The 27,491-nt window shown below is 36.4% G+C and overlaps 3 protein-coding genes across 15 annotated transcripts; all 3 read right to left on the bottom strand.

Moving 5' to 3' along the window:
- LOC140799172 (sucrose-phosphatase 2-like) lies at nucleotides 1–4,765 on the bottom strand. Of its 2 annotated transcripts, none has more exons than XM_073153340.1 (9): nucleotides 4,598–4,765; nucleotides 4,334–4,415; nucleotides 3,928–4,227; nucleotides 3,702–3,803; nucleotides 3,401–3,595; nucleotides 3,003–3,290; nucleotides 2,291–2,477; nucleotides 389–435; nucleotides 1–295 (listed from the first exon to the last, which is right to left on the bottom strand). In XM_073153340.1, the coding sequence occupies exons 2-9, from the start codon at nucleotides 4,391–4,393 to the stop codon at nucleotides 203–205; spliced, it is 1,272 nt and encodes a 423-aa protein (XP_073009441.1). In that variant the 5' UTR covers nucleotides 4,394–4,415; nucleotides 4,598–4,765; the 3' UTR covers nucleotides 1–202. The 2 variants fall into 2 exon arrangements, with proteins under 2 accessions (XP_073009441.1, XP_073009442.1); XM_073153341.1 differs by having other exon boundaries at nucleotides 1–253.
- Nucleotides 4,766–5,869: 1,104 nt separating this feature from the next.
- Nucleotides 5,870–14,707, bottom strand: LOC140799240 (uncharacterized). Of its 9 annotated transcripts, none has more exons than XM_073153450.1 (7): nucleotides 11,832–14,707; nucleotides 10,681–10,892; nucleotides 10,431–10,562; nucleotides 9,471–10,341; nucleotides 8,636–8,761; nucleotides 6,419–6,507; nucleotides 5,870–6,313 (listed from the first exon to the last, which is right to left on the bottom strand). In XM_073153450.1, exon 1 carries the CDS (start codon nucleotides 14,419–14,421, stop codon nucleotides 11,857–11,859), a length of 2,565 nt encoding a protein of 854 aa, XP_073009551.1. In that variant the 5' UTR covers nucleotides 14,422–14,707; the 3' UTR covers nucleotides 5,870–6,313; nucleotides 6,419–6,507; nucleotides 8,636–8,761; nucleotides 9,471–10,341; nucleotides 10,431–10,562; nucleotides 10,681–10,892; nucleotides 11,832–11,856. The 9 variants fall into 9 exon arrangements, with proteins under 9 accessions (XP_073009551.1, XP_073009546.1, XP_073009545.1 ...); XM_073153445.1 differs by having other exon boundaries at nucleotides 5,870–6,507; nucleotides 9,471–9,761; nucleotides 10,233–10,341; XM_073153444.1 differs by having other exon boundaries at nucleotides 5,870–6,507; nucleotides 9,471–9,683; nucleotides 10,233–10,341.
- A 503-nt stretch (nucleotides 14,708–15,210) lies between these two features.
- Nucleotides 15,211–26,282, bottom strand: LOC140798597 (cyclin-L1-1). 4 transcript variants are annotated; one of them, XR_012110862.1, is made up of 9 exons: nucleotides 26,092–26,282; nucleotides 25,705–25,876; nucleotides 25,511–25,592; nucleotides 25,278–25,418; nucleotides 24,954–25,123; nucleotides 16,314–16,578; nucleotides 15,823–16,219; nucleotides 15,594–15,742; nucleotides 15,211–15,492 (listed from the first exon to the last, which is right to left on the bottom strand). XR_012110862.1 is itself a non-coding variant. In XM_073152491.1 (9 exons), the coding sequence occupies exons 2-9, from the start codon at nucleotides 25,854–25,856 to the stop codon at nucleotides 15,422–15,424; spliced, it is 1,314 nt and encodes a 437-aa protein (XP_073008592.1). In that variant the 5' UTR covers nucleotide 25,857; nucleotides 26,092–26,282; the 3' UTR covers nucleotides 15,211–15,421. The 4 variants fall into 4 exon arrangements, 2 of the variants coding, with proteins under 2 accessions (XP_073008592.1, XP_073008593.1); XR_012110861.1 differs by having other exon boundaries at nucleotides 25,705–25,857; XM_073152491.1 differs by having other exon boundaries at nucleotides 15,594–15,629; nucleotides 25,705–25,857.
- Between the last annotated feature and the right edge of the window lie 1,209 nt (nucleotides 26,283–27,491).

Here is a 27,491-nt window from a genome sequence, read left to right as displayed (position 1 = left end):
TTAAGCCGAGAACAATTGCATTATAGATTGCAGTTTGAGCATATTTTACCAGAATATTGGAATGCTCCCCAGACAACAGTCTGATGGAAATGCATTTAATAGATAATTGGAAATAATAATCTCAAAATTGAAATTATCCCAAGATACTATTTTATTTTGTGTGGAACTTATCCTCTTGTATTTGTCGTGAGAAATGGATGACCTACAAGATCCAGGCTTCTTGGTCCCTTGCCGCATATCCTGCTAGCCATGTCTGATGGGCATGCATCCACATAAAGCTACTTGGTATCTCAGACTTGAAGACCGACATTAATCGTATCAGATGTTTAGAGGTTGATCTAGAATCATGGAAAAAAATCTATATAGAGAACTCATATCGAAGGCATACCTTTGAATTCAGCAGAACAGTCGTCATACAACACTCCCACTCTTCACCTGCGATAAGAGTGTGTAAAGGTGAAATGGTAAAACCAGAAAAGGATTCATTCTCAATAGCCAAACGTATGAGAATCTAGAAATACAACAGTTTCCTGATAGTTTTGAGAATTGCAAGATTGTCATTGCCCATTAAGGTGCAAGTACAGGACTACCAAATCGTCATAATCTGAAAGACTGAACTTGTCATTGGTGAATCTACTCATGAGTTGCACTTTTCTAAATGTAGTAGCCGAGATTTTACTTGGTGAACAAGCAATATTGCCAGCACATATCCGTTGTTTACAATTTGCATTACATCCAATGAAAACTATGAAACAATGAATCTCCAAAGTTGAGTTCAAATTCAAGTTAAGAAAAAAATAGATAATAAAAACACAAAAGCATCATCATCATAATTGAAGCCTTTTCCCAACTTTATCATGTTGGCAGTTGGATACGTCCATGTGGTACTTACTGTGGTAAGCCAAACACTAAACCCATGTTCCAACAATGTAAAAAATCAGATTATATTTCCGATCACTTCTCTAGCATGTTCACTTAACTCTCTTTCGCATATCTTGACTGCCTATAATGCAAGAGATATGAAGTGTATATATATGTAGATATTGCATCTTATTCATAATATATCAATCATCTTGGATAAATAGGAGATATACATACACAAGTATGTATTCATGGGCATACCTACTCCACTGTACTTTTAGAGTTAATTTCTGCAATGCATCTATATTCTCCATATGTGTATATTCATCGCTTCAATAGAAAGAAATAAAGATTTTACGAGTTAACAAATTTACAAAACAATGGCCTTCATACTCAATTAAATGGATTTTAATAGTTGGTGGCATAAACAAGGTGATCAAAAGTATCGCCACAGGATGGGTTCATAAGCATATTAGGGGAAAAGAAACCCTAATCTTGAATAAAGCTCAACTAGGAAACTCTTTGGTTTAATTTATTTAGTTAATGGGTCATCAATCAATACGAGTTGAACAGGGTAGATATTTCACCAACATATGTTGGTCAGCAAGGTCGGGCTACCTCAAGGCATGAACATATCAGGTTTTGAGTGAGAATTCACAGAACCTAAATCAAACTTAGTCTACATAATAATCTTTCAGAAAAAAGGTAATATAATATATTTACTATGTAGATGTTGACAACTCGTACATTGAAAAAGTTATGGAGGATTACAGGAGAACATAATTTTTTTTACTTAGAAGCAATATACCTAAATAAGAAGCATACACCAACAAGGCAACAATCAATGAAATTCAGAATGATCTTATTGCATTAGCCAGAAATCGAAATCATCAGTATAACTGTTATCTATTTAACATCAAGGCTTTTATTTGACAAATTTTTGCCAAGTTGTACCACGGTTTGGCATGAATTTTCCTCGGTCATTAAATATTTTTATTCTTTTCCCATTCCTGTAAGATGCATACTTGCCTACTAAAATACCTTATATATCTTAAGTTAATCATACAAATGCAAAAGATACATTCCACAGCATAGGAATTATGCTTATTCTTTTATTTAGTGATAAAGAGTTGGTGCTGCACTTACACGATCAGCTAAAAATCAAATTAGCATGTTTAAAAGCACAAATTTGACAAAGAAAAGATACATGAAGGATGTGAAAGGTTATGTATGTGATCTTAATTCTTAACTGAACAGAAGATCCTTATAATCTTCTTATGTTGAAATGCATCATACTTGATATTCAACTGAGAAATGAATAATAAAAGCCCCAATGCTAGAAAATGGTTAAAACAAAGAATCAAAACGACCAGAAGGCAAATAAAAATAAAAGCAACCTATTTTTGGTAGAACTTAAAAAAGAACTCACCATCCAATTCCCATTTGTCAAACTTTACTAACCAAGCATCTGAACTGATCTGTGAGGTAACAACTTTATCCACCCATACTCGGAAATACTTTCCTTGTTTATCACCATAGCATGCTCCAAAAGCATCTATGGCTTCTTGAAACAGATGCTCGACTCCAGAAGGATGTACAATTACTCCAGTTGGACTCTATCAAACCCACATTTCCAGTAATCAGATTGTAAGAAGTCAACACAGAACCAAGTAATGTTCACAAAGAAAATGTTGCATTCTATGCAGCAGCTAAATCCTACAATCAGAAACAGCTGATGTTCCCAAAGATACTTAAAATGGAAAGAGGTGGCAGTACTATATATATATATATATGTGTGTGTGTGTGTCAAGAAAATAAATGTCCTCTGAGGTTTGGTATTTATTATGCAAGACAGCATAAGTTAACTTTAGATTATTACTAGGCAAATCCATGACCTATCAGGAACAGGAAAGAGGTGGCAGTACTATATATATATATATATGTGTGTGTGTGTGTCAAGAAAATAAATGTCCTCTGAGGTTTGGTATTTATTATGCAAGACAGCATAAGTTAACTTTAGATTATTACTAGGCAAATCCATGACCTATCAGGAACAGGAATAAGTACTCTGACTTTTATCCTGAATAACAGAAATGACATAAAATAAGTGAGAACAGAAAGTAGAATAACATTATACTTACACTAATGCTTTTCAAGTTCTGGATGACTGATCCACACTTTTCCAACTCAGCTCTACGCCACTTTTCATAAAGCATATAAAACTTGACTATTTCATATGCAGGCTTGACACTGTCTTCCTTTGAAGATGAGAAGTCAACGTCTCTAGGGGAGGTATTAGGGCCTAGTTTAAAGTGACCTATAGCTTGGATTATACCCGCAGCACATCTTTCAGTTGCATGAATTATGTTAGGGTTATCTTTTGCATTCTCTGCATGCCACTGGAGTAATTCCTCTTGGGCATTGCTGACCTGAAAAATAATTAATTTTCTCCAATTTTTTAGCTGGCATATTTGTTGAGCACATTCGTGCAAAATAATTTCTTCCACTAAAGAACCAAACAAGTTTCTTTTCCACTCACCATGACACCATAGACACCTGGAATGCTAAAGAGTTCTGCATCATTACCAGAGTCACCACAAACAAGAGTATTGTTGGGTCGTTTCCCACACGAGTTGAACTTCTTCAGCAAATAAGCAAGAGCCTGTCCTTTTCCAGCACCTTGCGGTAATATATCAAGATCCATGCCTCCACTGTAAATGATTTTCACATCTAACTGGCCATGAACAAAGATCAGCAAGAGTCAGTAAAATCAATCTTTCAGTTTGGACAGAAGCTCCACCAATGGAAGATTAATGTCTTCAAACCACAACTTATCTTACCCCACGATTTCCGAGACACTCCGAAAGAGATTCTATCACTTCTTGTGCTTTCGCCTTCTCAACATAAAAGCTAATCTTGTGTGGCCGCAGCTCTGTTTCAGACTATATATATATATATATATATATATATATATACACAAGTACATTAGATGATTAGAATATCTTAGCAACCAATTTTGTTTCTATAAAAAAGGAACAACAATTGAAAACAATCGCTGAAGTTTACCTGCAAAGAGAGCTGAGAGAACTTGGCTGTCTCCTCAAGAACAATATTCCTATCCCACTTGTGATTCAAAACTTCCTCCCATCCATCATCAGGCACCATTGCTTCGCCGTAAGTGATCTCTGTTCCCACAGACATGATAGTGATATCTGGAGTCAACATCGGCTTCTCTTTCCTCAGCTTCTTGTAAAGCGTAGGGGATCTCCCAGTCGAGAAAACCAACAGAGAATCCTGGCGGTAGACGGATTCCCACAACGCATTGAACCTAAGCAAGGAGAGGCTCTCAGGATCATGATGATCAACCTGCAAGGAGCATTAACCAGCCAAATTGAACGAACATCTGAGTAACATCATCCTAGAATTAAATTTACATAGCAACAAAATCAAAATTTCTAACTTTGGACCTCACCATCGTGTGATCAAGATCGGAGACGACCATAAGACGGGCAGGAGCATCGAGCTTGTTCATCTTATCTCAATTGTAGCTGGCCCTGCAAATTTAATCCCCAAAACATACCATTATATGTACGAAAAAGATAAAAATCAATTGCATCTTTTCTTAGTGCTCAGGTCATCAAATCCAGTAGATTGAGACCAAAAACTGAAAACGGCGTAACAAGTAAAAGATCTAACTAAGAGAGCGAATTGCATTCGGTAGGATAGAGAAAGGTACCGCACTAGGTTTTCGAGGTGGAAGATTGGCGCGCGCGAGAGAGAGAGAGAGATGGGATAAATCTTTTGGATTGGTTTAGGAATCCGTCACGGGATGAGTGGAGATGAAAGAGATACGAGGGGAGTGGAGAGGAATGAGAAGCTGTTCGATCCTAATTCGTTGCCGCTTGTTTTGTGTGTATATATAATTATATATATATGGAGAGAGAATTGGAACTCAAACGAGTGTTTGAACAAACTAGCTGGGTTTCAATTTATTTTTACCAAAATATATACTTATTTTTTAAATTTATTATCAAATAGAATTTAATTTACTTAGTCCTAAAACGCGATTAGTATTTTATACATATAAAATTTTTTTAACTTAATTTTTTAGTTGTTAAGAAAAAAATTGACAGATGATAAAAATGCTAAACTAATTAGCGTTTTTAAAAATACTGATTAGTTTAGTATTTTTGTTAGGGCTAAAGTGAATTAAATCTCATTTAATAATGAGTTTGAGTGATAGTCTATTTCGATTAAAAAAAATTTAAAATGAGGTCTAGTTTGGTGAAAACTTCAAAACTAACACTCTTTAATGGTTGGTAATAGTACTACCACTAAACTCATAATGAAAAATATAGATTTAATTCTCCTCACAAATTTGAGAGTTAAAATTCAATAAAAACATTATCAGAATATATATATATACATATATACATATAATTTAGGTACAATGTGATTTTAGAAATATTGATTTAGTTAACAACTTCTTAATCTAACTTATAAAAATAAAATAAAAAATACTCGTTGCAATCCCAAATAGATTATGCAATTTATACGATGTAGGTTTTGGTGCTTAATCTTATAAAATGCAATGCCTTTTGGATTCCTTGAACCATGCACTGGGGATTATTCAGCCAAGCATAGAGGAATCCCATTTCCCAGGCTCATTAAAGTCATTTTGTGCCACCAAATATAATACCAGATATTTGAATTACAAATCTATTCAACAGAACAGATGACTTTTAATCCATGTAGATACATCAAGGAGAATTGCTTTCAAGACATACCAATTTTTTGTTCAATAAAAATCGCTAGCTTAATATGTAGTTTTTAGTACTCGGCTAATTAAAAGATTGCTTTACTAGTAATTTTTTCCTATCTATACATAGCCAAAATTACATACATAAAAGTTAATTTATATCAAATAAAATTGCTAACTTGGAGATATGTACATATTATCTTACATGGCATTCACGTGAACCAAAATTAACTCATGGAGTAAATAACATTTCTATAAGCCACCTACTTATAAAAATTAACTCATGGAGAACAATGTAAGGCACCTACTTACATTGTTTATTAGTGTGCAGACTTAGGCCAGTCAAAACTATCTAACATTTTTATAAGCAATTACAAATAAAGAACCATGTAATAAACTATCTATGCAGAAAATCTGCATAGTTCTGGGCCCATGGTTGAAATCCACATTTTGATCAAAGTAATCTGTTGTTGTGCGACCAAAAATCACCTTCCAACAAATGCACCTCATACATCTCTTTGAACTCTATTCAACTGGGTAGTCCAAAACTAAGTTGATAGTTCAGAATGACCGAGTACATCTGGCGAACAACTAGGATGCTAAATCAGCAAAAATATCATATCTCCAGACCCACTCTGTCCAAAATAGAACTCAGATAATCTGCAGGTATAATCTCTCAAGGTCAAAGCCAAGCTGCAGATTGGACTGTTGTTTATCAGTATGATCGACTTTCAAGGTGGAATGCTAGTTCAGTTCCAGAACAACTTGAGGAGACAAATGCATTTGAAAACTTCATACCGTGTACCCGAAAGAGATCTGTAGTTGAAATTATAGAATCATTTTCTCTCTTTCCTTTAAGCGGAATTCTGTACAGAATTATTGTAGGCCTGGTTGTTACAGAAAAGGAGACAAGTCAACATTTCCACTTGATGAGACAAGATAACATTTATATTCATGATGCACATATTCCAGATACTTCATATATAAAAGAGGAAAACTTTTGCAATATGCATCCCATCCATATTATTATCTCAGTAGGACAAATATTGAAACTAAGCTGCAATTTTGTTCTTTATGTAGGGTACAGAAAGAGGAGGGACCCTTTTTCTTCTTTTTGAATGTCAATATTTCATTTTTATGTTGGCTTACATTTCTCGTTCTATACTGTCTAAGGTCTACAGCTACGGATAATCCTTAAGTACCAATTTCATAGTGATGAATGCTGTTTAAAATTTGGGACTAGCATCTTGTCATTATTTTTGTAGTGCATAATTATAATACAATTTCTTATGTGTCTCGAGTATTCATTTTCATATATGTTCTCAATTCTAGAAGATAATTTCTTCAAGCTGATAAACTTAGGATGCACGTGCAATTACTCATATCATATGTGAAAATTATACACTGTTCATAATCAGTAGAATATATCTATATATCATGTTAGTAAATTCTGCAACAATCAATTAACAAAATATTTTATCCATTGGGCTCCTAGACTTGGCCAACAGAACTAATTATGTTGATTGTAAAATTCAACCATAATATTGACCATTTTACAAGCATATCATGTTGAGAGGCTGAAATGAGCCATCATTACAAGGATAATTAGGGTGATGCAATAAGCTATCAATTGAGCATTTAGCCCCCTCGGAATAGGAATAGGCTTACTCTAGAACAAGCTTCTTATTCCACTATAATAACTAAATAACAACTTATTCTGGTATAGTAATCCATTATTCTCTCTCATCTTATTTCATACGATTTTTAATTTTAACAATAACCCATAATTACTATTTTGTCTCTAGATTAGACAATACTTAATTACACATCACCTCAATTATAATTAAGATTCCCTTTTTCTCCTTTCTTATTTTAAATACCAGTCATCTCAACTATAATTTAGATTTTCTCTCTCAACTATCTCTTCTTTTAAATATTGGTCATCTTACTTATAGTTGAGATTCCATTTTTTTTTATTAGTAAATTCTACAAAAAATTTAAAAAAAAATTAAGTCTGCACTCTTTTTTCGTAGTGCAGGCTTATAACCCCACAGAGTCTCCTTATTTTTTCTAGTGTATAATTATTTTACATAGAGTGCAGAGTTATAACCCCGCATTACCCCATAATGCCTCTTTATTTCATCCAATACATGGTTATGGGGTTATAACTTCGTATTATTCCACAGTGTCTCTTTATTTTCTTTAGTGCATAGTTATTTTACATAGAGTGTGAGGTTATAACCTCATATTACCCCGTAATGCATCTTTATATCCTCTAGTGCATAATTATTTTACATAAAGTGCAGTATTATAACTCCGCATTACCTTGCAATGCCACTTTATTTCTTCTATTGCATAATTATTTTATATAAAGTGCAGAGTTATAACCCCACATTACCTCGCATTCATGCAATGCATCTTTATTTCTTCTAGTACATAGTTATTTTACATAGAGTGCGGAGTTATAATCCCCGCGATGCCTCTTTATTTTCTCTTGTGCATAATTATTTTACATAAAATATGGGCTTATAAACCCACATTAACTCCGCAATGCATGGTTATTTCCTCAATAATGTGGCTAAATATGGTATTTTAAGTCCGCAGTTATGATAAAAAAATAATATCATTTAAAAAAAACACTCTATTTACTATTACTACTTTAACATATACTCAAGGGTATTTCCATCATTTGGTTTAACGAATCACTAATTCCTAATACAATTCCATTATTTTTTAATACTTTAATATTAATTTTATGTCACATCAAATTTAATTATTACTCCTTATACTAGTATTGAACTAAACATTAGAATAGTTTATACTAATATTAGCTCTCTTCTTCTAATTTAAAAATTAGAATAGTAATATTTATTCTAGCCTTATTCCACGAGTGAACATAGCCTTAGAGATCATTTTCCAATTGGGTCCTGCATTTTCTTTTAGCACCAAAAGTTGATTCTTGATATGAAATACTGCGCTTTTGTTCCCTTGGAAACATAAAATGAAGTTTTCTACCTTCCAGAGAAAGACCCCATGCCATAAACATCGACATCTTCTAGAAGCCCCAAGTAAAGTAGAATATCAGGCCTAAACATGCCAAACTTGCCCATCTCCACCTATTTCTTGAGATCTTCATATTAACTGAAACAAAATTCAAATTAAACTAATTAGGAAGGAGAGTAAAGCATAATTTTCCATTAAAGAAAACTTTGCCACCTAAATACTTCAATGCTTGGTTCAGTGCACTGTATAGCAGCTTTCACATAACTGAATCCAAAATAAACAATAACATGGGAGACTTAACAAATGATGGCCTCATATGGTTGGTGCATAAGTCTCTCTCCTAATTTGTAAACAGCACATAAACACTATTCCCTCTTTCTAGAAAATGTGCATAAGTGTGATCAATATGCATAACTTTAAGTTATGTATGCTTTTCTATCTCAGATGAGGGGTTGCAATAAAGTTATCACACCATTTTCCTACCAAAATATGCATAAAACCCTTACTCGCATTTAAGACTTATACTCTAACCAAATGAGGCGAAAGTGTTTGATGCACTAGTAGAAATTGATAAAACAAAGATGTCTATCCACAACTGGACTAGTACATTTCCCATAGTACTATGTTACTTAAATTGCAGACAGAAATTAACAATGACGTATAGAAATTCAATGCATAACCAGCCTATGCAGTGGTGAAAGACAGCAAGAAGGAAGTTTCTTCTTTGATTATTACCTAACAGGTTATTATTGATACTTGATACTGATAGATTTAAACAACACAAGGACCAATAAGATACGAAAGGATAATCCAATAGTAGAGTGGACCAATAAGACAAAAATAATACCGGCTTTGTATGTGTGCTGCATCATCCCTGGTCCATCCAAGGGCAACCATGCTTGTATACAGTAAGGTCATGAAGGTTGAGACCATGAACAAGCTCATGCTCAAATATGTCATTCTATCTCTGTGCTTATTCATCCTACCCATCCATTCCGTGATTGGGGGAGGTTCAGGAACAGGATGATCCACTGGTAGAATGGAGCAGCGGTAGGAATATCTGTAAAGTGAATCAACACCAGCAGCGCCAAATGAAACAAGAAAAAGAAGGCCCTTCTCCTCACTCAGTCTGGACAATCTAGGGAAAAGGAATAAAATCCTCTTTTGACCAAAGGGTATTTTGAGTAGTCAAGTCAAAAGGATTAAACTAATGGAATACACCCACAGATGGCCATTCGACAAATGCAGAAGACAGAACTAAACAGGGTGTTTTATGGGGACCTACTTGAAAGTATCAGGTTCAATTTATAGGTAGTGGGTTGTAAACTGTAAAATCATTAAAACCTAAAAATCAGGGCGTGATAAAGACGAATGCTGCGACAAAATCTGCAATGATATTGGCAAGAGGAACTACCAAGCGAGAAGGTAAAAGTGCTGACCAATTGTTTCAATCAATTAATAGTCAAGTTTAATTTTGACATACTTAATTTTGTTTCACCTAGAATGGAATGCTAATTGGCATGATATTTTTGGGTCTTCCACATAAATGAATTAATCTTCTTGTCACAGCTTTAGTAAATTCAAGCACCAAACAAGGATCAGAAGTTACCTTAATATTATGGCAAATTCCATTGGAAGACTATGGAGCATGTATAGATCATTATGACTATGGATGGTGTATTTGTCCATCTTGTCACTAGATGTGTCATGAGTGGGAGCTGTAGCAATCAATGTGAACTAATAAGGAAATTAAGAAGTAGTAGTATCAGAAACACAACTCTTGAACAGCATCATTATTCTAACATACCTCGTGAGGAGTGAGGACTGATGCCCTGACTTTTTTGGAAGTCCTTCATCTAAGTGAGTTTTCGTATTAAAAATGGATGTACGATGTACTGAGCGTAAATTAGCCCAGTTACAATACAATCTCTCTGCATTGCTGGCAAAAGAAAAGAGAAGGCTTTATATGGATGAAAGCAAGAATTAAATCAAACATGTACTGTACAAGTAAACTTCATAGTTCAGAGTTCAGAGTTTAGGAAAACAATATGTTGTACCAGAGCTGATGTCCACCAAACAGTTGCATCATGCTTTTCTCTCTCCATCATCATCAGGTAATGGACTTCCACACAGTCACAGACTCACAGCAGCTTGTAGCCCCTGGTTTAGTGGAGTATAAGCCCCTGGATTAGTGGAGTATAAGCCCCTGGTGACTAGTCCATGCAAAAGCTTTTGGCATTGGAGTTGAATATTCATTAAAGATGGTTTCCTATGTAAGAGAAGTAAAATATCATGCGGCTGTCTCATTTTTGGCATTGGAGTTAATTATTAGAATCTTCTCATATTAATTGTATAAAGAGAAAAAAGCAGGCTAGACTAATTTCCATTATTTGCATTAGAATACAAGATCAGTTTCTTCATGAAAAATATTAGCCAGATGATCACCAAGTTAACCTAGAGAAATAAAGGAAAAAAAAAAGAAGGAAAGAAAAAAAAGTATCAGGACTTGTAATTCCTTCTAGTTACTAAACTGACATTTTTTAAACTTTCTTCTAGTGAAGATGAACAAGCTATCACAAAAGCATTCTCATTCTCACAACCTTTCCAATTGATGTCCAATATCATTATATTCCATGGAATTTTACCCTCTCTTGTCTCAGTTCATCCGGCATATCTTATTCTCACTACCTGCCAATTTTTTCTCCTAATGTATATGAACCATCAAGCATAAAGGATGCCAAGATAATGTAGAAAGTGTCATTAAATCATTTAATAGCATTTTCCCCCCAGAGACCATCAAATACAGTCTACAAAAGTGTGCAATTTATACTTTCTTCAATTCCTCCCTGGAGATGCAGAAAAGGGGTCTGGTCAGGTCGACAAATATCTAAAGAAGTCCTAAATTTTACCACCTAATTAACTGGGTGGGCTTCCATTATAAGATCATGTTGTTCATGAGGCATTATAGTTTGTCAAGCATGGCCAGATCCAACCCATTGTGTTCATTTTCATGTTGAAACAAGCTTTGTTTGGTCTATGTGCGAGTCGAACATACAAAAATATGTACTTGTGAGACGTGATTAGGTGGTAATATGGTATACTAACCACAGTTTGGATAAAGAGAACTACACCATTAATCATTTAGATAGCTGAAAAAGAAAAGAGTAAGTGTTAATTTGAAAATCATACTGGGAGTGACTCATATTACCTCTTATATTTCTGGAGTTTGTATCCTATTTCCCCATCAAACAAGTTCCACGAAAAAGAGCTCTATATGTAGCCAAATTTGGCTGCATGCTGTTTGTTATCATATCATAATACAATCCAAAAGCCTTGGTGTGTAGACCATTAAAATTACACCCATGTATTAAAAGATTGTATGCTATTATGTCAGGCTTTAATCCCTTAATTATCATCTCATCCCACAGCTGAAAAGCTTTATTAATATCACCTCTTTTGGAGAACTCATAAATAAGTGTCGTATAGCTGATACAGTCGGGTAGGAAACCACTGTCAGTCATGCTACCTATAAGGTTAGCAGCTTCCTGAATTCTTCCAACCTTACAGAACCCTCTAATCAAAATATTGAAAGTTACTGTGCTAGCTAAAGATTCTCTAAGCATCACTGAATGAAGATACATAGCTTTATCCATGTCTCCTTCTCTTGCAATATGGTCAAGAAAACTACCATAAGTAATTTTATTGGGAAGGAAGCCACTCGTTAACATTTCTTTACATAATAGCTCTGCTTTATTCAAAATCCCAGCCTTACAGAAACTATTTATTAGTACTGTATATGTCACAGAATTTGCAATACAACCCTCAGCAGTCATTTTATTCCAAAAATCAAAAACCGCTGTGATATTTCCTAGCTTAGAATATCCATCAATTATACTTGTATATAATACATTGTCAGGTTTGAGACCATTCTGATGCATCTCCTTCAACAATGAATAGAACTTTGAATTATCCTGCTGCTTTATAACTCCATCTATAAGAATACTAAAGTTGACAAGATCCAATTTGAGTCCCTTTCCTTTCATCTCATTCCAAACATTGTATGCTTCAACTACTCGTCCTTCTCTGCAGAATCCATATAAAAGTGCACTGAAGCTCATGTTGTTTAAAACAAAAGGTGTACTGTCAAGATCATCAATAAATTCCTTGGCTTCAGCAACTCTACCGCTCAAGCACAAGCCACTTATTAAAGACCTAAAAGTATAATTATCTGGAAAAAGACCCCTTTCCACCATGCAATCAAATAGTTGGAATGCCCTTGCTGTGTCTCCTATCATGCAGTACCCTTCTATCATAACATTGTAAGTCACTTCATTCGGCATCACTCTAAGTTTAACCATATTGTCAAACAAACTAGCTGCTTCCTCCATCTTCTTAGCTCGGCAGAAACCACCAATGAGTGCTGTAAAAGTGTGAGTATTCCATTCAACACCCTTCTCAGGCATCTGGTTGTGAAGCTTCAAAGCACTAGATAAAGACCCTTTCCTGCAGAACGCAGCTATCAAGGAAGCATAAGTTGATGCATTTGGAGCCAAACCTTTATCCAACATTTCCCTCAATAAATCCTTTGCCTGGCTCAAATTATCCATCCTGCAGTACCCATATATTAATGAATTATATGGATAAATACTTGGCTGTATTCCCTCCTCTCTCATTCTACCAAACATCTGGACCGCATCATCCATCATCCCTCTCTTTGACAAACAATGGATCAGTATAGAATAAGTCACCTCGTTTGGAACTAAGCCATTCATCTTCATCTTCACGAAAAGAGATTCAGCCTCACCAAATTTTCCACTTTTACACAGTGAATCAATCAAAGCATTATAAGCAAACAAATTCGGAATCATGCCCATCTCCCCCAATCTATCCACTAACTCAAAAGCCGCCTCCACTTTTCCTCTCTTCCTAAGCCCGTCTATCACCGCTGAGCAACTACACTCGGTTGGGACGAACCCTAACCCTATCATCTTCCTCATTGCATCCACCGCCATCTCCCACTCCTCCATTTTACACAATCCGTACATCAAAGTCCGGTACGTCACCTCGTCGGGTTCAATCCCTTTCTCCTTGAAAGAATTCTTCACCCCAACTGCCTCTGTAACCTTCCTGCTCTTACACAGACCATAAATCAACACATTATAAGGAACAACACTAGAGCCAACCCCATCAGCCTCCATCCTTAAAACCAACTCCTTTGCTCCGTCCAAATCCTTCAACTCACAAAAAGCCCTGATCGCAGCAGTGTAGACGAACTCGTCGGGCTGAATGCTGCAGCTCGGCAAATCATCGAACAGATGGCGGACGAGAGCGAACCGGCGGAACCGGATGAGCGCGAACATGACGTCGCTGACGGTCCTCGCCTCAAGAGCGAGGTTTGATCCGATGGAGGCGCGAAGGACGGTTGCGGCATCGAGGGGACGACGGAGCTTGAGGTAGGCCTGAATCAAGAAGTCGAGGCCGAGGGGGGACGTGAAGCGGGTGAGGTGGCGGGCACGGAGGACGGTGAGGAAGGCGTCGGCGGGGGAGAGGTGGGGCTGCGAGGAGAGGAGGGAGTGGAGGAGGGAGGCGGCGAGCCAGGAGGATGGAGATAGGAGGAGGAAGGCGTGGGCGAGGATAGCGAAGGAGAGTGGGGAGTGGGGGAAGCGGAAGCGGAGGGCGAGGTGGGAAAAGAAGCGGTGGGCGAGGCGGGGGGAGTCGAGGGAGTCGAGGAGGAGGAGCTCGACGTGGTGGGGGAGAGGCGAGAGGAGACAAAGGGGGAGGAGAGGGAGGCGTCCCATGTCGGCTTGGAGTCCGAGCGGAGGATGTTGCTGAGGATCGAGACGAAGCCCTCGTCAGAGCCGCCGGAGGAGGAAGAAGAAGAGGAGGCGGTGAGGGTTCTTGCCGCAAATAGGAGGAGAGAATGGAGATGGAAATGGCGGTGGAGAGGAGGAGGAGGAAGGAGACGAAGCATTTGGAGGAAGAGGAGGAGGGGAAGGTGTTCGACTCCAGTCTTCTTCTTCATTGACACCTAAATACCCAAATCTCAGGAATTTAATTGGATATGGAAATTTAACGATACAACTTCTTCTCAGGTCCACTCTGAATACAACTTATTTCTCACGAATTTCCTGAATCTCAAAAACTCTCTCTCATTTGATTAATTTTTTTTTATTGTTGACTTAATGATAAACATATAAAAAATACAACATAATGGAATAAATTTCTAAGCCCAATCTAAGAACAACCACCTAATTATCATCAAGTGTTACACATCTCGTCTGTAAATAACCAACTGATTCTGAGTTATTAAAATAAATTTCTACTTTCCAAAGGTTGGATCATAGAAATGCAATCTTGCATAATAGGGCAACTGATTGAGAGATAGGAGTGCCCCTCTCTCTTTACATCTCTCTGTAGCTCCCTGACAAATAAAATACAAGTTGCATAACTGGGCCAGACCAATTTCTTGCAAAGAAAAAAGAAAGAAAGAGAAAACCATGAGTTGGAGCTACAATTTGTGTCATTAAATATGCATAGAAATATGAGCTATCTGAGATAAAATCTGCAGTCATACTGACAAGAGCCAATTTAACTGTTCAACAAACTGGTCATATGGACCTCTGCTGGGGTGTAATCTTTTATATCTGAAAAGCTAGTTTACATCATATTCTTGTTTGTTCCAAGTCCACTGAAACTGCTATTTTTCTTGTTACAACATTAATGAGTTCAAGTGATTTCCGAAGTTCAATGATGAGGCGATTCACTCTCAAGAAAACTATGGAGCAAACAGATTGGCCATTACGAATAAGGATGGTGTCTGTGTCGATCTTTGTCACGCGATGAGTGTGAGCTGTGGTAATCGCCGCGGTCTGTATACAAGAATGTAGAAGGAGAAGAAAAAAAAAGTGTCAGAATTAGGGCTCATGGTTCAAGGAGAAGAACTAACAAATGCAATTAAACAGTGAAGCACCTCGTGATGACTGATGTCTTGACTTATCTGAATGCCCTGCAAAAAAGAGAAACTTTTCAGATGCAAATGTTTATATGATACACCAAGCATTAAGTTGTGTTCTGGGAAAATTTCTTTCATGGTTGGCAGATAGGATGGTTTTCTTCAGACTGTCAGCAATAATGAGAGCAGTCAAAAATGCAAGTACTACCAATATATATTAGAATTTCACAAAATCTGAATGATATACCTGAGCTCTTATCCTTCAGACGATGTTTTCGGTCTTTTTCTCTGTCCCTCTCTACTTCTCTGTCACGCTCCCTTTCCCTGTCAGAATCTCTGCCCCTACTATCACGCTCGGAGTCTCTACCCCTACTATCCCGGTCTCTAGCCTTAGATCTCTCTTTTTCTCTCTCCCTATTCCTTTCAACATCTGATTTGTAGTCAATCTTTGATTTCACTGTTGACTCTTCTTTAACATCAAGGTCAGCAGGAGCACTTTTACTATCATCATCAACTTTCTTTGAGTCCTTCAGTTTGTCCAATGCTGCCTTGATCAAAGCATCCTTTGATAAACTGGTGTCTGTGTTAGAAGCCACTTCCTTGGGAGTGCTTGTATCATTTGCATTACCATTAACTATATTTTCCTGCAAGAAAGAGCCAAAAGGAAATCAAATAACCATTGCTACAATTCACATGACGGGTTGCAAACTAAAGGAAAAAAGATACTGGAATTTCTACCTTTGGGACAGGTGCCTCTGGAGTTTTACTTAATGAAGTAAAAGAATCATTATCTTTATAAACTGGATTATATTGCGCCTTAGGAAGAGTGTAGAGGTGTGCAAGAACTCTACAGACTTCCTGAATGCCAGCCTCATCAGCGTCAAAGACTGTCCACCAAGGTGGGTCCTCAGGAAGGGGAACCTGGAATCTCCGAGCTGCTGCATATACGACTCCACATGCTACTACTTCGCTCTTGAATCGAACGCATAATGTAGTCCGCAAGCTAATAAATTTATTCAATAGAGAAGTTAGAGTGATAAACTAATCAAAGATCAAACACAAAGACCAGAAGGATGTAAGGTCAATAGATTAATGTTTTTTTATAGATGCAAAAAATGAAAAGCTATTTTTCCTTCATTACTTGACATAAGACAAAAAAGGTACCAAACTTCTAGTGCAAGGCAGAGTTTGGTTTTTTTCGGGGTGATAGTGGAAAAGTTGACAGATAAGTCACCCTTACTGTCACTCTACAGAACCGTAGATGAGTGCACGAAGCTCTCACAATAATGAGTCTGAGGGAAAGACGTATGCAGTCTCACCCCAGGTACTGGAGGGAGCTTGAAGACAAGCCTTAAGTCACACCAAGTGAACCCTCATTTGATATATGACAAAGCTTTGCTAGTTCCAATCAAATGATTAATCATAAAAAGGAACCTGTTGATGCATCATTTTACTTAAATTTAAGCAGGCAAGTGTTAGGAGAAGCAATTGCATAATACTGATAAATAACATATATGAATCTCTAGGCAATATCTAAAGAAGTGAGTGTTAATGAGAACAGTACTCTATAATTACAAGTGGTGAAACATGAAAATTTAGCTTAAGAAAGTATATTTCAATCGACAGAATAATCAAAACTATCATAAATCACTTGAGGATTACATTCACCCATGGTTCAGCAGTCTACATCCATCTATGCACCTCTATGCCAATGAATACCTCTTCAAACATTATCATAAAACAGAAGATAGCCAAATAGTTTCAATCAGATAATCTGGGCACTATCAACATTACATCTTAAAATCCATGAACTGGAAATATTGCCAAAACAGAATTATCATATGGTATAGTTCTTGAGGCAGACCAATACAGTTAAATACTTTCATTCAGATAGTCAGGACACTGTCGACATTGCAATTTAAAATTCATCAAAATGGAAAGAAATTACAAAATAAATTATCATATTGTATAGTTCTCGTTGCAGACCAGTAGAGATACGGGGTCCCCAAATGAAATAACGGCAACCAATGATGACACTTCAGGCATCACAAAAGTTTATTCACTAGTATTCATCATGCCATTGGCATCAAAGTCTGAGTAAATACATTAGAAATAGCTACTAGAGTCTCTCTCACGAAAAATGTTTCTTCGTTCTCTGCCATGATGAATGTAAAGGAAAATATTCTTTCCTCCGGTCTCTAAACTTCTTGTATCAAAATTGAAAACGTTCCTTCTTCAATGCATAGGTTAAAAATGCAACCAACAGGTAGGCCTCCCTATTGTCAAGTGGCTCATAGATTTAATTTTTAGGATCCTAGTGTTTTTTTCGTTATTGTCAACTTCCAAGTTATAACCAGCTAAACCTCTTAAAATAGCCTTCTTAATTTTGAGTTCAGCCCCAATCAAGGCCCACATCTGATGGGAGAGTAGGATTATAGATCCAAATGACTGCAAAATTCTGGATCCACCAAACATATCAAAGAATAATTAGGACATAAAGCCAACAACAATATCTACTAGATATGACAACTACTATAAACAAGGGAATGGACGCAAACAAAAGGAACTTTCTTGAATTCTAGAGTCACCTAAAAGACTATATTTTGATGTGGAATAATTTCCGGATTAAAAGATTTTTCTTTCTTTTCCAATAGAAGATGGAATAAGGGAAGAAATATAAAATATCAAGTACCACCAAAAATAAGGAATACCAAACAAGTGCAACCAAATAAAATCGACAACTAAAATCAACAAGATCATTTTTACAAGAGAAAAAGATTACAGAAGTTCTTCAGCAAAATCAGCGTCTATGTTTATTTAGTAATTCTTCTACTAAGACTTTCCACAATTCTAAATATTATTTTAAAATGTTGATAAATTTTTTAAAATTTAGAAAACAAATTACAAGAAAATAACAATTACTCACATATAAAGCCTATAAATCTCTCTTCCTTTCTTCTTCCCATCCCTCTTATTGCTAATTTATTGTATCCCGCTCTCTCTCTCTCTCTAACTATCACTAATCTCTTTCCCTCTCTTACTCTTTCTCTCCCCCCCCCCCTTTTTTTGCGCCTGCTGCAGCAAGGCTGACAGGCTACGACAGCTGCAGTTTCGAGTGGGATCGGCTGATCCCGACCTAAAATGGATCGGATATATCCTAGCCAGAAACGGCTGGTTTCAACTCGGACCGATCTCGATCCATTTCAACCGATCCCACTCGGGATCGGCTAAAACTGGGATCCATGGCATCAATTCTCAATAGACCATTGATTCTTTTTGTCTTGCAAAATATATATCTTTTATTTGCCTATTAGATAAGCTAATATTTGTTTTCTGTTTTCTAAACTCACTAGAGTGTAAATTGCTATATTTGGTTGTCTACCAGCTAAATGTGCTTTCATACGCTAGCATCTTTTCTCATTTTCTTTTTACATCAATCACATTTGATGTCTTTTATCTTGCTTAATTGTTTTACAATATTGTCACTCAATATCAGTATCATAATTTATCTCCTAGAGACATTTAATTTTTAGCATAAATCAAACATAAACAGAGATTTAGTTCAGAATATAATTCAAAAAATGAAGGACAATATTTTAAAGTCCAAAAGTGAAAATTGAATTAATCTCTATCTCTGTTCCTCTCTATGTTACTATGGGCTGCAAAACAAAGAGGGAATTCTCTCCTCTCTACTCTTTCTTTAGCCTCTCCCTCTCTTTTTTTCCTCTCTTTTTTTCCTCACTCTATTACTATAGCAAAAAGATTGTTGCAGAACAAAGAGGGAGAGAGCACTGCTAAAAGATTGACAAGTTGAGAAAGAGAGGGGGAAAGGGATGAGAGTGGGGCGCGGGGGCATCAAATAACTAATGTTTCCTGGTTTGTAGGGGTGTAAAAGAGTCGAGCCGGCTCGCCCAGGCTCCAACTCAGGCTCAGCTCGAAATTAATTTCGAGCTTTAAAATTAGGCTCAAGCTCCGAGCAACTCCACTCGAGCCGAACATGAAATGAGCTTATCATCAAGCCTCATTCAATCTAAGCCGGATTGAGCTAGACCAAGCCAGATCGAGACCAAGCCAGATCGAGCCCAAGCCGAGCCAAAGAAGAAGAAGAAGATCGGGGCCTACGGGACAGCGTTGGGGGACCTACCGGAGAGCTACGTGACAGAGGTGTTGATCCACCTTGATCCGCCAGAGATTTGCTGGCACCACGACAACTTGACGAAGCGGCACCGCAACAGCAGCTTGGTAAAGGAGGACGAAGGCACAAGGCGAAACCGCAGTGGCAGCTTCGCGAAGGAGGATGAGGCAGCACCGACACACCGCAGCGAAGATGGCGAGGATATGGAAATGGGATTTGGAAATTGGTGTTTTTCTCACCCATTTTTTACTGAGCCTATCGAGCTGAACCTGAGCGAGCCGGCTCCAGTTCAGGCTCAACTCGATATTAATTTCAAGCCGGTTATGCTCGGGCTCGACTCATCTCTAACCGAGCAGAGCCGGACTCGAGCTTCGGCCAAGCCGAGCCTGAGCCGTTCAATTATATTGACAACCCTACAGGTTTGTTATGGGCCGGGTCACGGATGGATTTGACCCATTTAACTCAAAATACATAGTTTCAATAAGTTTTAGTCAAAACAGCTGAAATGCAATTGATCGACCAATACTCCCACTGAAACCAACCAACCAACAAACTAGTTTGGAATAGGACTGGAATTGGCCGAAACTGGAACGTTAGCTGAAACTATGAAGATTTCTAATTTTGACATTTATTTTGCACCACGATTCGACATAAAATATTTATTTTTTCTATAGGTCAAAACACTCAAAACTGAAAAAAAACCGAAATTCGAACCATGCTTTTGAGTTCCTAGGGAAAAGTTGTCAATTAACAATTAAGAGCATTGAACTTCCTAGTGGATGGCATAAGAATGATCCTATAATTTTTAAATATGTGCAGTATTTATGAACAGGTTGGCTATAAATGAAGGTAGATGTGAAGTAAACCAAGCTAATAGCCTAGTAGCAAGTATATTGGCTACATGGTCTTAAAGATTGCCTTAATGATATAAGAGGCCAACGTAGCAGGTGGGTCTATATACTCGTTCACATGAACTCACCTCAAATGGTCCTCAAGATACTAGACTACAATTTCTTCATGAAACATTTGCTTTAATTAAGTCCAGAAGAGCCCATATTTGAAATTGAGGAGGGTTGATGTATGTTACCTTTCAGTTGTTTTTATGTGTTATTTAGGGCTAAATTGGTACCGGGATAAAGAAAATTGGGATTGGGATAAAATGAGAACTTATTCCGAGATAAAAGAAAATTTTATCCCAATTTCTTGGTGGGTGTTTAGTTGCAAAAAAATGATAAGCGCTGGAATAAAATTATGGAATAAGATGGTGTTTTGTTATGATAGTTGGGATAAGAGATAAAAATGATCAAATTGCCCCTATTGCCCTTTTCCTAGTTAATGTAAATAGATATTTGTTATTTTCTTTTGGAGAAAAATAGGAAATAGGTTTAGAATTAACTAGAAATTCAATTTAATTTTACAACTATTTTATCATCATATCATGATTAGATTTAGAATTTTTGGCAACAAAATAATTTAACTTAGTTCATTATAATTCAAATATAGATACCATCACAAATAGCATTATAAATTGATATCTCATATCAAAACATTTTCACTACAAACATATTCTACTATATTGTATCATAATCTCATTACAATTCGGTAATTATATTCTAGTCACATCATAACTCAATAATATTTTCTAATATATTTAGAATATATTAGAATAAAAAAAATTGGTAATTTTTTCTTTTGGGATAAAAGAGTGGGAGAAATGTCGTTTATCAGATTTTTCTTTTATCCCAACAACAATGGTTTAGTAGTCAAATTCTAGGATAAAGAGGGGTTATCACGAACAAACTCTTTTAAAGTTATTGGAATAAATTTGGTCGTATGCTCATATGTGATAAATAGACTACATAGAATAAAAATATATAATTAATTTCTTAGTGCACTAAAGTATGGAGATAATATTTTAAGTCTATTGATACTAACACTAATTTAAAAAATACAGATTATATTTTCCGACTAATAGATAATGTAGTAAAAGAAATAGGTGAGACAAAAGGATAATCAAAGTGATTAATGATAATGTGATAAATTATAAGGTTGTTGAACAATTACTTATATTGAAGAGATAGCATTCAAATTGAACGTTGTGTGTTGCACATTATCTTAATCTCATATTGGAGGATATTGTCAAACATCCTAAAATTGGTAAAGTGATAAATGAAAGATGACTAGTGGTATGGGCATCATTAGACTCGAATTCACTAAATTTATCACTTATTTTCTAGCATTAAAGAGTATCATGTGATATAAGAATCACTGAATATTCCATCAAATGAACAGTCTATAAAAATTAAAATATAAAACCTAAGGATCAAAGATTAAGTAAAATGCTGAAGAGCATGGTTCTTGAAAATATATTTTAGAATAACTCATAAACATTAACAGCAAGTCAAAGATGGGCTTCTTGTATAAGGTTATGGACATAACCAAAAAATTATGGACAAAAATTACAAGTGGTAGAAGTTGATTAACTCCAGATAGAACAAAGAGCTACATCAAGATATACAAGCTAATGGTAGACATATTTGTAATTTAAAGATTACTTTTATGATAAATATTTTAAAATTTTGAATGCTTCCAAGCTTTAAATTACAATCTTTACAAGATATTTTTTTAATCCAATATTCCAATTCTGTGAAAATGTCACTAATGATGTAGAAATTTTGATGGAAGTTAATAATGTAATCAATAGACTAGACTCTGACATTTATAAACGAATCCTTTACAATAGAGAAGTGGGTTATAATTCAACTAAGATGATTTTATTATTATTTGTTTCAAGTTTCAATCCAATCAATATTTTATAAAATGCATGCAATAATATATTTCATGTGGAGAGATAGAATTGAGAGATGGGTGCGTCGATACTGTAAAAGTTATTGCAGCTATATCTCATAATACTTCAGTTAAAATAGTGGTCCACTTATAGATAGAGGTATTAATTTTAATACCAATAGCAAAGATTTTAAATCAAATAGTGTCTTCATCGTAGTGTAAAAGAAATTAAATTACTTTCTTTTTTATCACATAAACCTATAATAGATTGCCAATAGAGATATTAGAGAAGTTAGTATTTTGTCATTATAATATGAGATCGAGAAAGAGAGGAATTTAATATGGAAGAAAATGACTAATTGATTGATTTAAACGAATATTTTGAATGGCACGTTTGGCGCCCACCATGGCAGCCGCCCCACTTTCTCGATTAGCAATGAAAAAGCATTCACCTGCCTTTGCAAGTCGCCTAGGAGCTGAAAAAGCCCCAAGCGGGCTGATTTGGCAAGTGGGCCATTCGGCCCACCAAATCTTAAAACTAATGAAAATGGGTCGGGTTGGACGTGAGTAAAGGTAAGTTGTATGTATAAAAAAACCATCTCCTCTTTCAATCCTCTTTCTCTTCCTCTTTGGCTGTCTCTTCCTCTACGGCTCTCTAGATCCTCCTCTCTTGAGCAACTATGAGTGAGGAAGACGGCAAACGATGATCCTCTTTCCCACTCTCTCTCTCACTCACTTTCTCACTCTCTTCCACTCCTTTCCACCACAGCAAAGACCGAACTGTTATGTTTTTTTTTCAATTTTCTATCTTAATATGTTAATATGTTATGTTAGGCAGTTAGAGGAATTAATGCACCCTTTAATCTATCATCTTGTCATCCTCTCATGGACTTCTCGCAGGATCCATCCCCCTTATGCCCTTACTGCCTCTCAACTAAACTTATCCTCTAGATTCAGAGCCTACAAGGAGAAATAAAACTGGACACAAATTTTATATAACTGGATATTTTATATTCAATAGCAAAATACAAATATGGGAAGATACGGCCAAAAAATCCAAAACCGTACATAAACCGTATTTCATTGTACCAAATGCTATATTGATATCCTGATATTCTAAATTCAACTATCAGTCAGCAGAGAGAAAGAAGATCCAATTGTTCCATCACACTCTAACAAATGCTATGTTGATATCCTGATATTCTGTATTCAACTATCTGCCAGCAGGGAGAAAAAAGAACGAATTGTTGCATCACATAATTTTAAAAAAAAATAGCATGACTAGAGTTGGAAACTTCTTACAATGTAATTAATTACTTATGCAAGCCTCAGTTCTTTCACTTTTTCTTTGTATATTCTGTCATAAATTTAAACTTTGAATATATGCTTAACTATGTCCAGCAATGAACCTCATACATGCACACTCTTATCTACATACATTTTTCCCAGGCCATTTGCTGTAATCCTTCTTAAAATTGATCATCAACCTGTATTGTAAGATCGGCATATAATTAGTAAGTTAGAACATTAAGGGCATATAAATGATCCTCCTCACAAACTTCTATCTATATAATTCTTGAATACTCATTTTTTGTTATAATCCATGTCACATCATCCACCTATTTTTTGTTGGAATCCTTCTCTAAACTTCTGTCCAGGACTCACATTTTGGTCCAATTTGTTATCTTATGTCAGCATTTATCCATTACAGCATTAATCTCTTGGAATCTTAAACTTCTGCTATTTATATTTCACTGCCTTCTCAATCCATATTTGGATTTGTGCTCCTCAACCTAATAAATACTGTCACAAGCATATCATTTTTGAAGTTTTGAGCTAAATTAAGATTAATCCAATTGGATAAACATGACCATCTAGAAACTAAAAATCTAAAATAAACCAAATGTTGAAAGGTCATCAGAAACTTACATATGCAACGATTTGCAAAAGCATATCTTTGCAGAATCATTCCACTATCTTAAAAATGAACGTGAGCATTAAACAAGCTAGAACCACAAGACGTATGCCACGCAAAGTTGCAAACCTCTATAGCTACTCAATAATATTGTGAACATAAGTACATAGCAACCAGATCTGCAATATGGTTTCATCAATGTAAACTGAAATATATATGGTTTCTCATGGTGACACAGGCACATCAAAATGGGTTCCATACCCGTAACCGACACCTCAAGTCTAAAGGTAATATTCTGCTCGCCATAATTGAGCAATAGAGTCATGAATTCTCTACAATAAATCAGTTAAAGGGGTTAGCAACTTGACATGCCGAAGAGAATTTTAAGCTGAAGTACATGAAAGACAAGCCTGCTAACAATTCTAAGAAAGTAGAGAATTTCCAAATATAAGGAAGCTCATCAATATAAGATGCTGGAAGAAAATTATAACATTGACCTATTCATTGAATCAATAGATAGAAGTTTATGCAGAAAAAATACCTATCATTGGCTAGATTCCAGGCTTCCTGCCTCAACTCGGGAGGGGTCCCAAGAGTTGCGAGGTAATTTGATATAAATTTATGAGGATGCTCTACATGGCAAATAAACCCCATTTCTTTTAACAAATGTCGCTCTGTTCTGATCAGATCATTCTTCAAGTCTGAATACTTCTGTGACAAAGATGAAACAATATGAGCAATTTTGCATTTCAAAAATTCGGAAATAACAAATCATCACCTGCAGGAAACCAAATAAAGCTTCCAAATTCAAATCTCAAATCTCAAATCTATTCAGAAGAAAGACAGGAAAGGAAAGACCATATACCTTTGAAAAGACATCCAAATGCTCTATAGGAAGGTTTTCCCTCCTACATTCCATTCTGTGGAAGACAATAATAACATGCTTTGCTCTCCTTGGACTCTCCTCCAATTTAGAAGCCAGCCAAACACAGCTCGCCGCAACCCTCTAGAATTAGCACCAAAAGCCACATATTAGTTCAATAAAACACAAGAAAGAACAATCCAAGCACCAATGGGAGCAAAATCACGGCTTCTTACTTTAACACTGAATCGAGCAAAAGACTTCTTGCAGTAAAACCGATGGAATAGAACCTGCCCTGTGGCCATCACAGCTTGAGGTCTATACGAGTCAAGAAATCCACAGTATAAGGAAAATAAAACAAGAAACTACTACAAAGAAATAGCCTTTATTTGGTGATTCCACATATGACAATATATAGCAAAGAGGATACAGTCGAAGCAGAATGCCGCTCTCCTGTATGAGATCGCATCCGTAGATCCGAAGAGTGGTCTCCGTCTCTTCATCGATCCCATCTTTTCTCGAAGGCGAATTCTTCAGCTGCTCGTCGGTGAGGTAAAAGGTGTCAATGGCAGTGTATATCATCCTGGCCAAACCAATTCAAGCTAACAAAATCATCACGCAAGAAGTGAAACAAGAATTTGTAAAGGTACCACCATTCCAATAAATTAAAGATTCTGAGAGGCAACTAAAACCTAAACTGAGACGAGCCGCCTCAAACTTGTGACCGGAAGAAGGGATTAGGAGAATAGAGAAGAGCAACAGAAAACCCTAGGAGATGAGAGAAGAGCGAGCGAGCGAGCGAGAGAGAGAGAGGTACCTTTTCCTTTTCCCTCGGCGATTCCCGGACAAGAGAAGGAACGAGGAGTAGGGTTTTGGCTTCACTACGACAACGGCAAAGTGAGAAGAGGAGGAGAGTGGTCGGATTTTGGAGACCGACGAGGGTTGGGGAAGGAACACGAGAGATCAAATAATCGTACGAACAACGGAACATTCTTTCCAAACCAGTTCGGGCTTTGAATTAGGGCCAACCCGAATATGACCCGGCCCCAGTCCAAGGGTACAGTGTAAACCCGCAACATCCCCAGTTTTTTACCAAATTTGGTTGTTTTCCAAACTTGATTGTTCCTCAAACTTCAAAGTTCCTAAACAAGTATTTACCCTCTGGGTACATAAAATCCTAGGTCATTAGACGCATCTGTAGTCTACTCCTCTCTAATTGGCTTCTTTATAGTAGAGGTGGCAAAGATTTAATCTAATTGAGTTCGGGTCATAGATAAGTCAATTCGTCTAACCCGATTATTAAATGGGCCGTGTTCGTGTTTATTATCTCAATCCGATTAGCTGATTTATGACCCGACCCGTCAAACCGTATATGACACGATAACCCATTTATAACCGACTAATCTATTCAGAACCCCACTACCCATATATGACCCTATTAACTCATTTATAATATGAGAAAGCTTATTTACAACTTGAATAAACTTGTTTACAACCCAAATAAACATGTTTATAATCTAAATAATTTATAAAAATTTGATTAACTTATGTCAACTAATAACCCATTTATAACCCATGTAACCCGTTGATAAATAGATTATGTTCATGTTTAGAAACTTCGACTCCTTTAATAAATGGTTGTATTATTATGACTCAAGCTAACTCGATCCTATTGCAACCAATATTCTATAGTCACCTTCTCTCTATCCGCTCGCTCTATAGTCTACTCCGCGGTATTTGTCCCTCTTTCTCTCTCTCTCTCTCTCTCTCTCTCTCTCTCTCTCTCTCTCTCTCTCTCTCTCTCTCTCTCTCACACCTTCTATCTATCCCTCTATTTCTATCTCTACCTCTATCTGTAGAATGTGGTACTAGCTGATGCTCTGTAGGAGTTGGCACCGAGTGATGCATTGTAAAAGGAGCATGTAAGCATCTCGACTCATTAATCATCTGTAATAGATAACATACGTGCCAATAATCATGCTCATTGATGCTCATCACTGCTACTCCATTCGACAAGTGCATTTGAGCATATGAGCATAGACCCTATTGCAACCAATATTCTACAGTTACCTCCTCTCTATCCGCCCACTCTATAGTCTACTCCACCACCCCCTCTCTCTCTCTCACCTTCTATCTATCCCTCCTTTTCTATCTCTAACTCTATCTACAGGATGTGGTACTGGCTGATGCTTTGTAGGAGTTGGCACCCAGTGATGC

Source organism: Typha latifolia, chromosome 12 (genome assembly GCF_019914945.1).
Source record: "Typha latifolia isolate L0001 chromosome 12, TyphaL0001v2, whole genome shotgun sequence".
Lineage (NCBI taxonomy): Eukaryota > Viridiplantae > Streptophyta > Magnoliopsida > Poales > Typhaceae > Typha > Typha latifolia.
Note: the sequence above shows the minus strand (reverse complement) of the source record. Positions and strands in the feature narration are given on the sequence as shown.

Bases quoted from the DNA above. Each gene is read 5' to 3' on its own strand.
- LOC140799172 (XM_073153340.1), bottom strand. From the start codon at position 4,393: ATGAACAAGCTCGATGCTCCTGCCCGTCTTATGGTCGTCTCCGATCTT. The intron at 3,804-3,927 runs GTAAACTTCAGC...ATATATATATAG, and splicing joins TCTCTCAGCTCTCTTTGCAG to TCTGAAACAGAGCTGCGGCC. The intron at 436-2,290 runs GTGAGTTCTTTT...CTCTTATCGCAG, and splicing joins TGACAAATGGGAATTGGATG to GTGAAGAGTGGGAGTGTTGT.
- LOC140798597 (XM_073152491.1), bottom strand. From the start codon at position 25,856: ATGATATACACTGCCATTGACACCTTTTACCTCACCGACGAGCAGCTG. The intron at 25,593-25,704 runs GTATCCTCTTTG...TGACTCGTATAG, and splicing joins AGCGGCATTCTGCTTCGACT to ACCTCAAGCTGTGATGGCCA. The intron at 16,579-24,953 runs GTATTTTTTCTG...TAAATTTATTAG, and splicing joins TGGAATCTAGCCAATGATAG to CTTGCGGACTACATTATGCG.
- LOC140799240 (XM_073153443.1), bottom strand. From the start codon at position 14,421: ATGGGACGCCTCCCTCTCCTCCCCCTTTGTCTCCTCTCGCCTCTCCCC.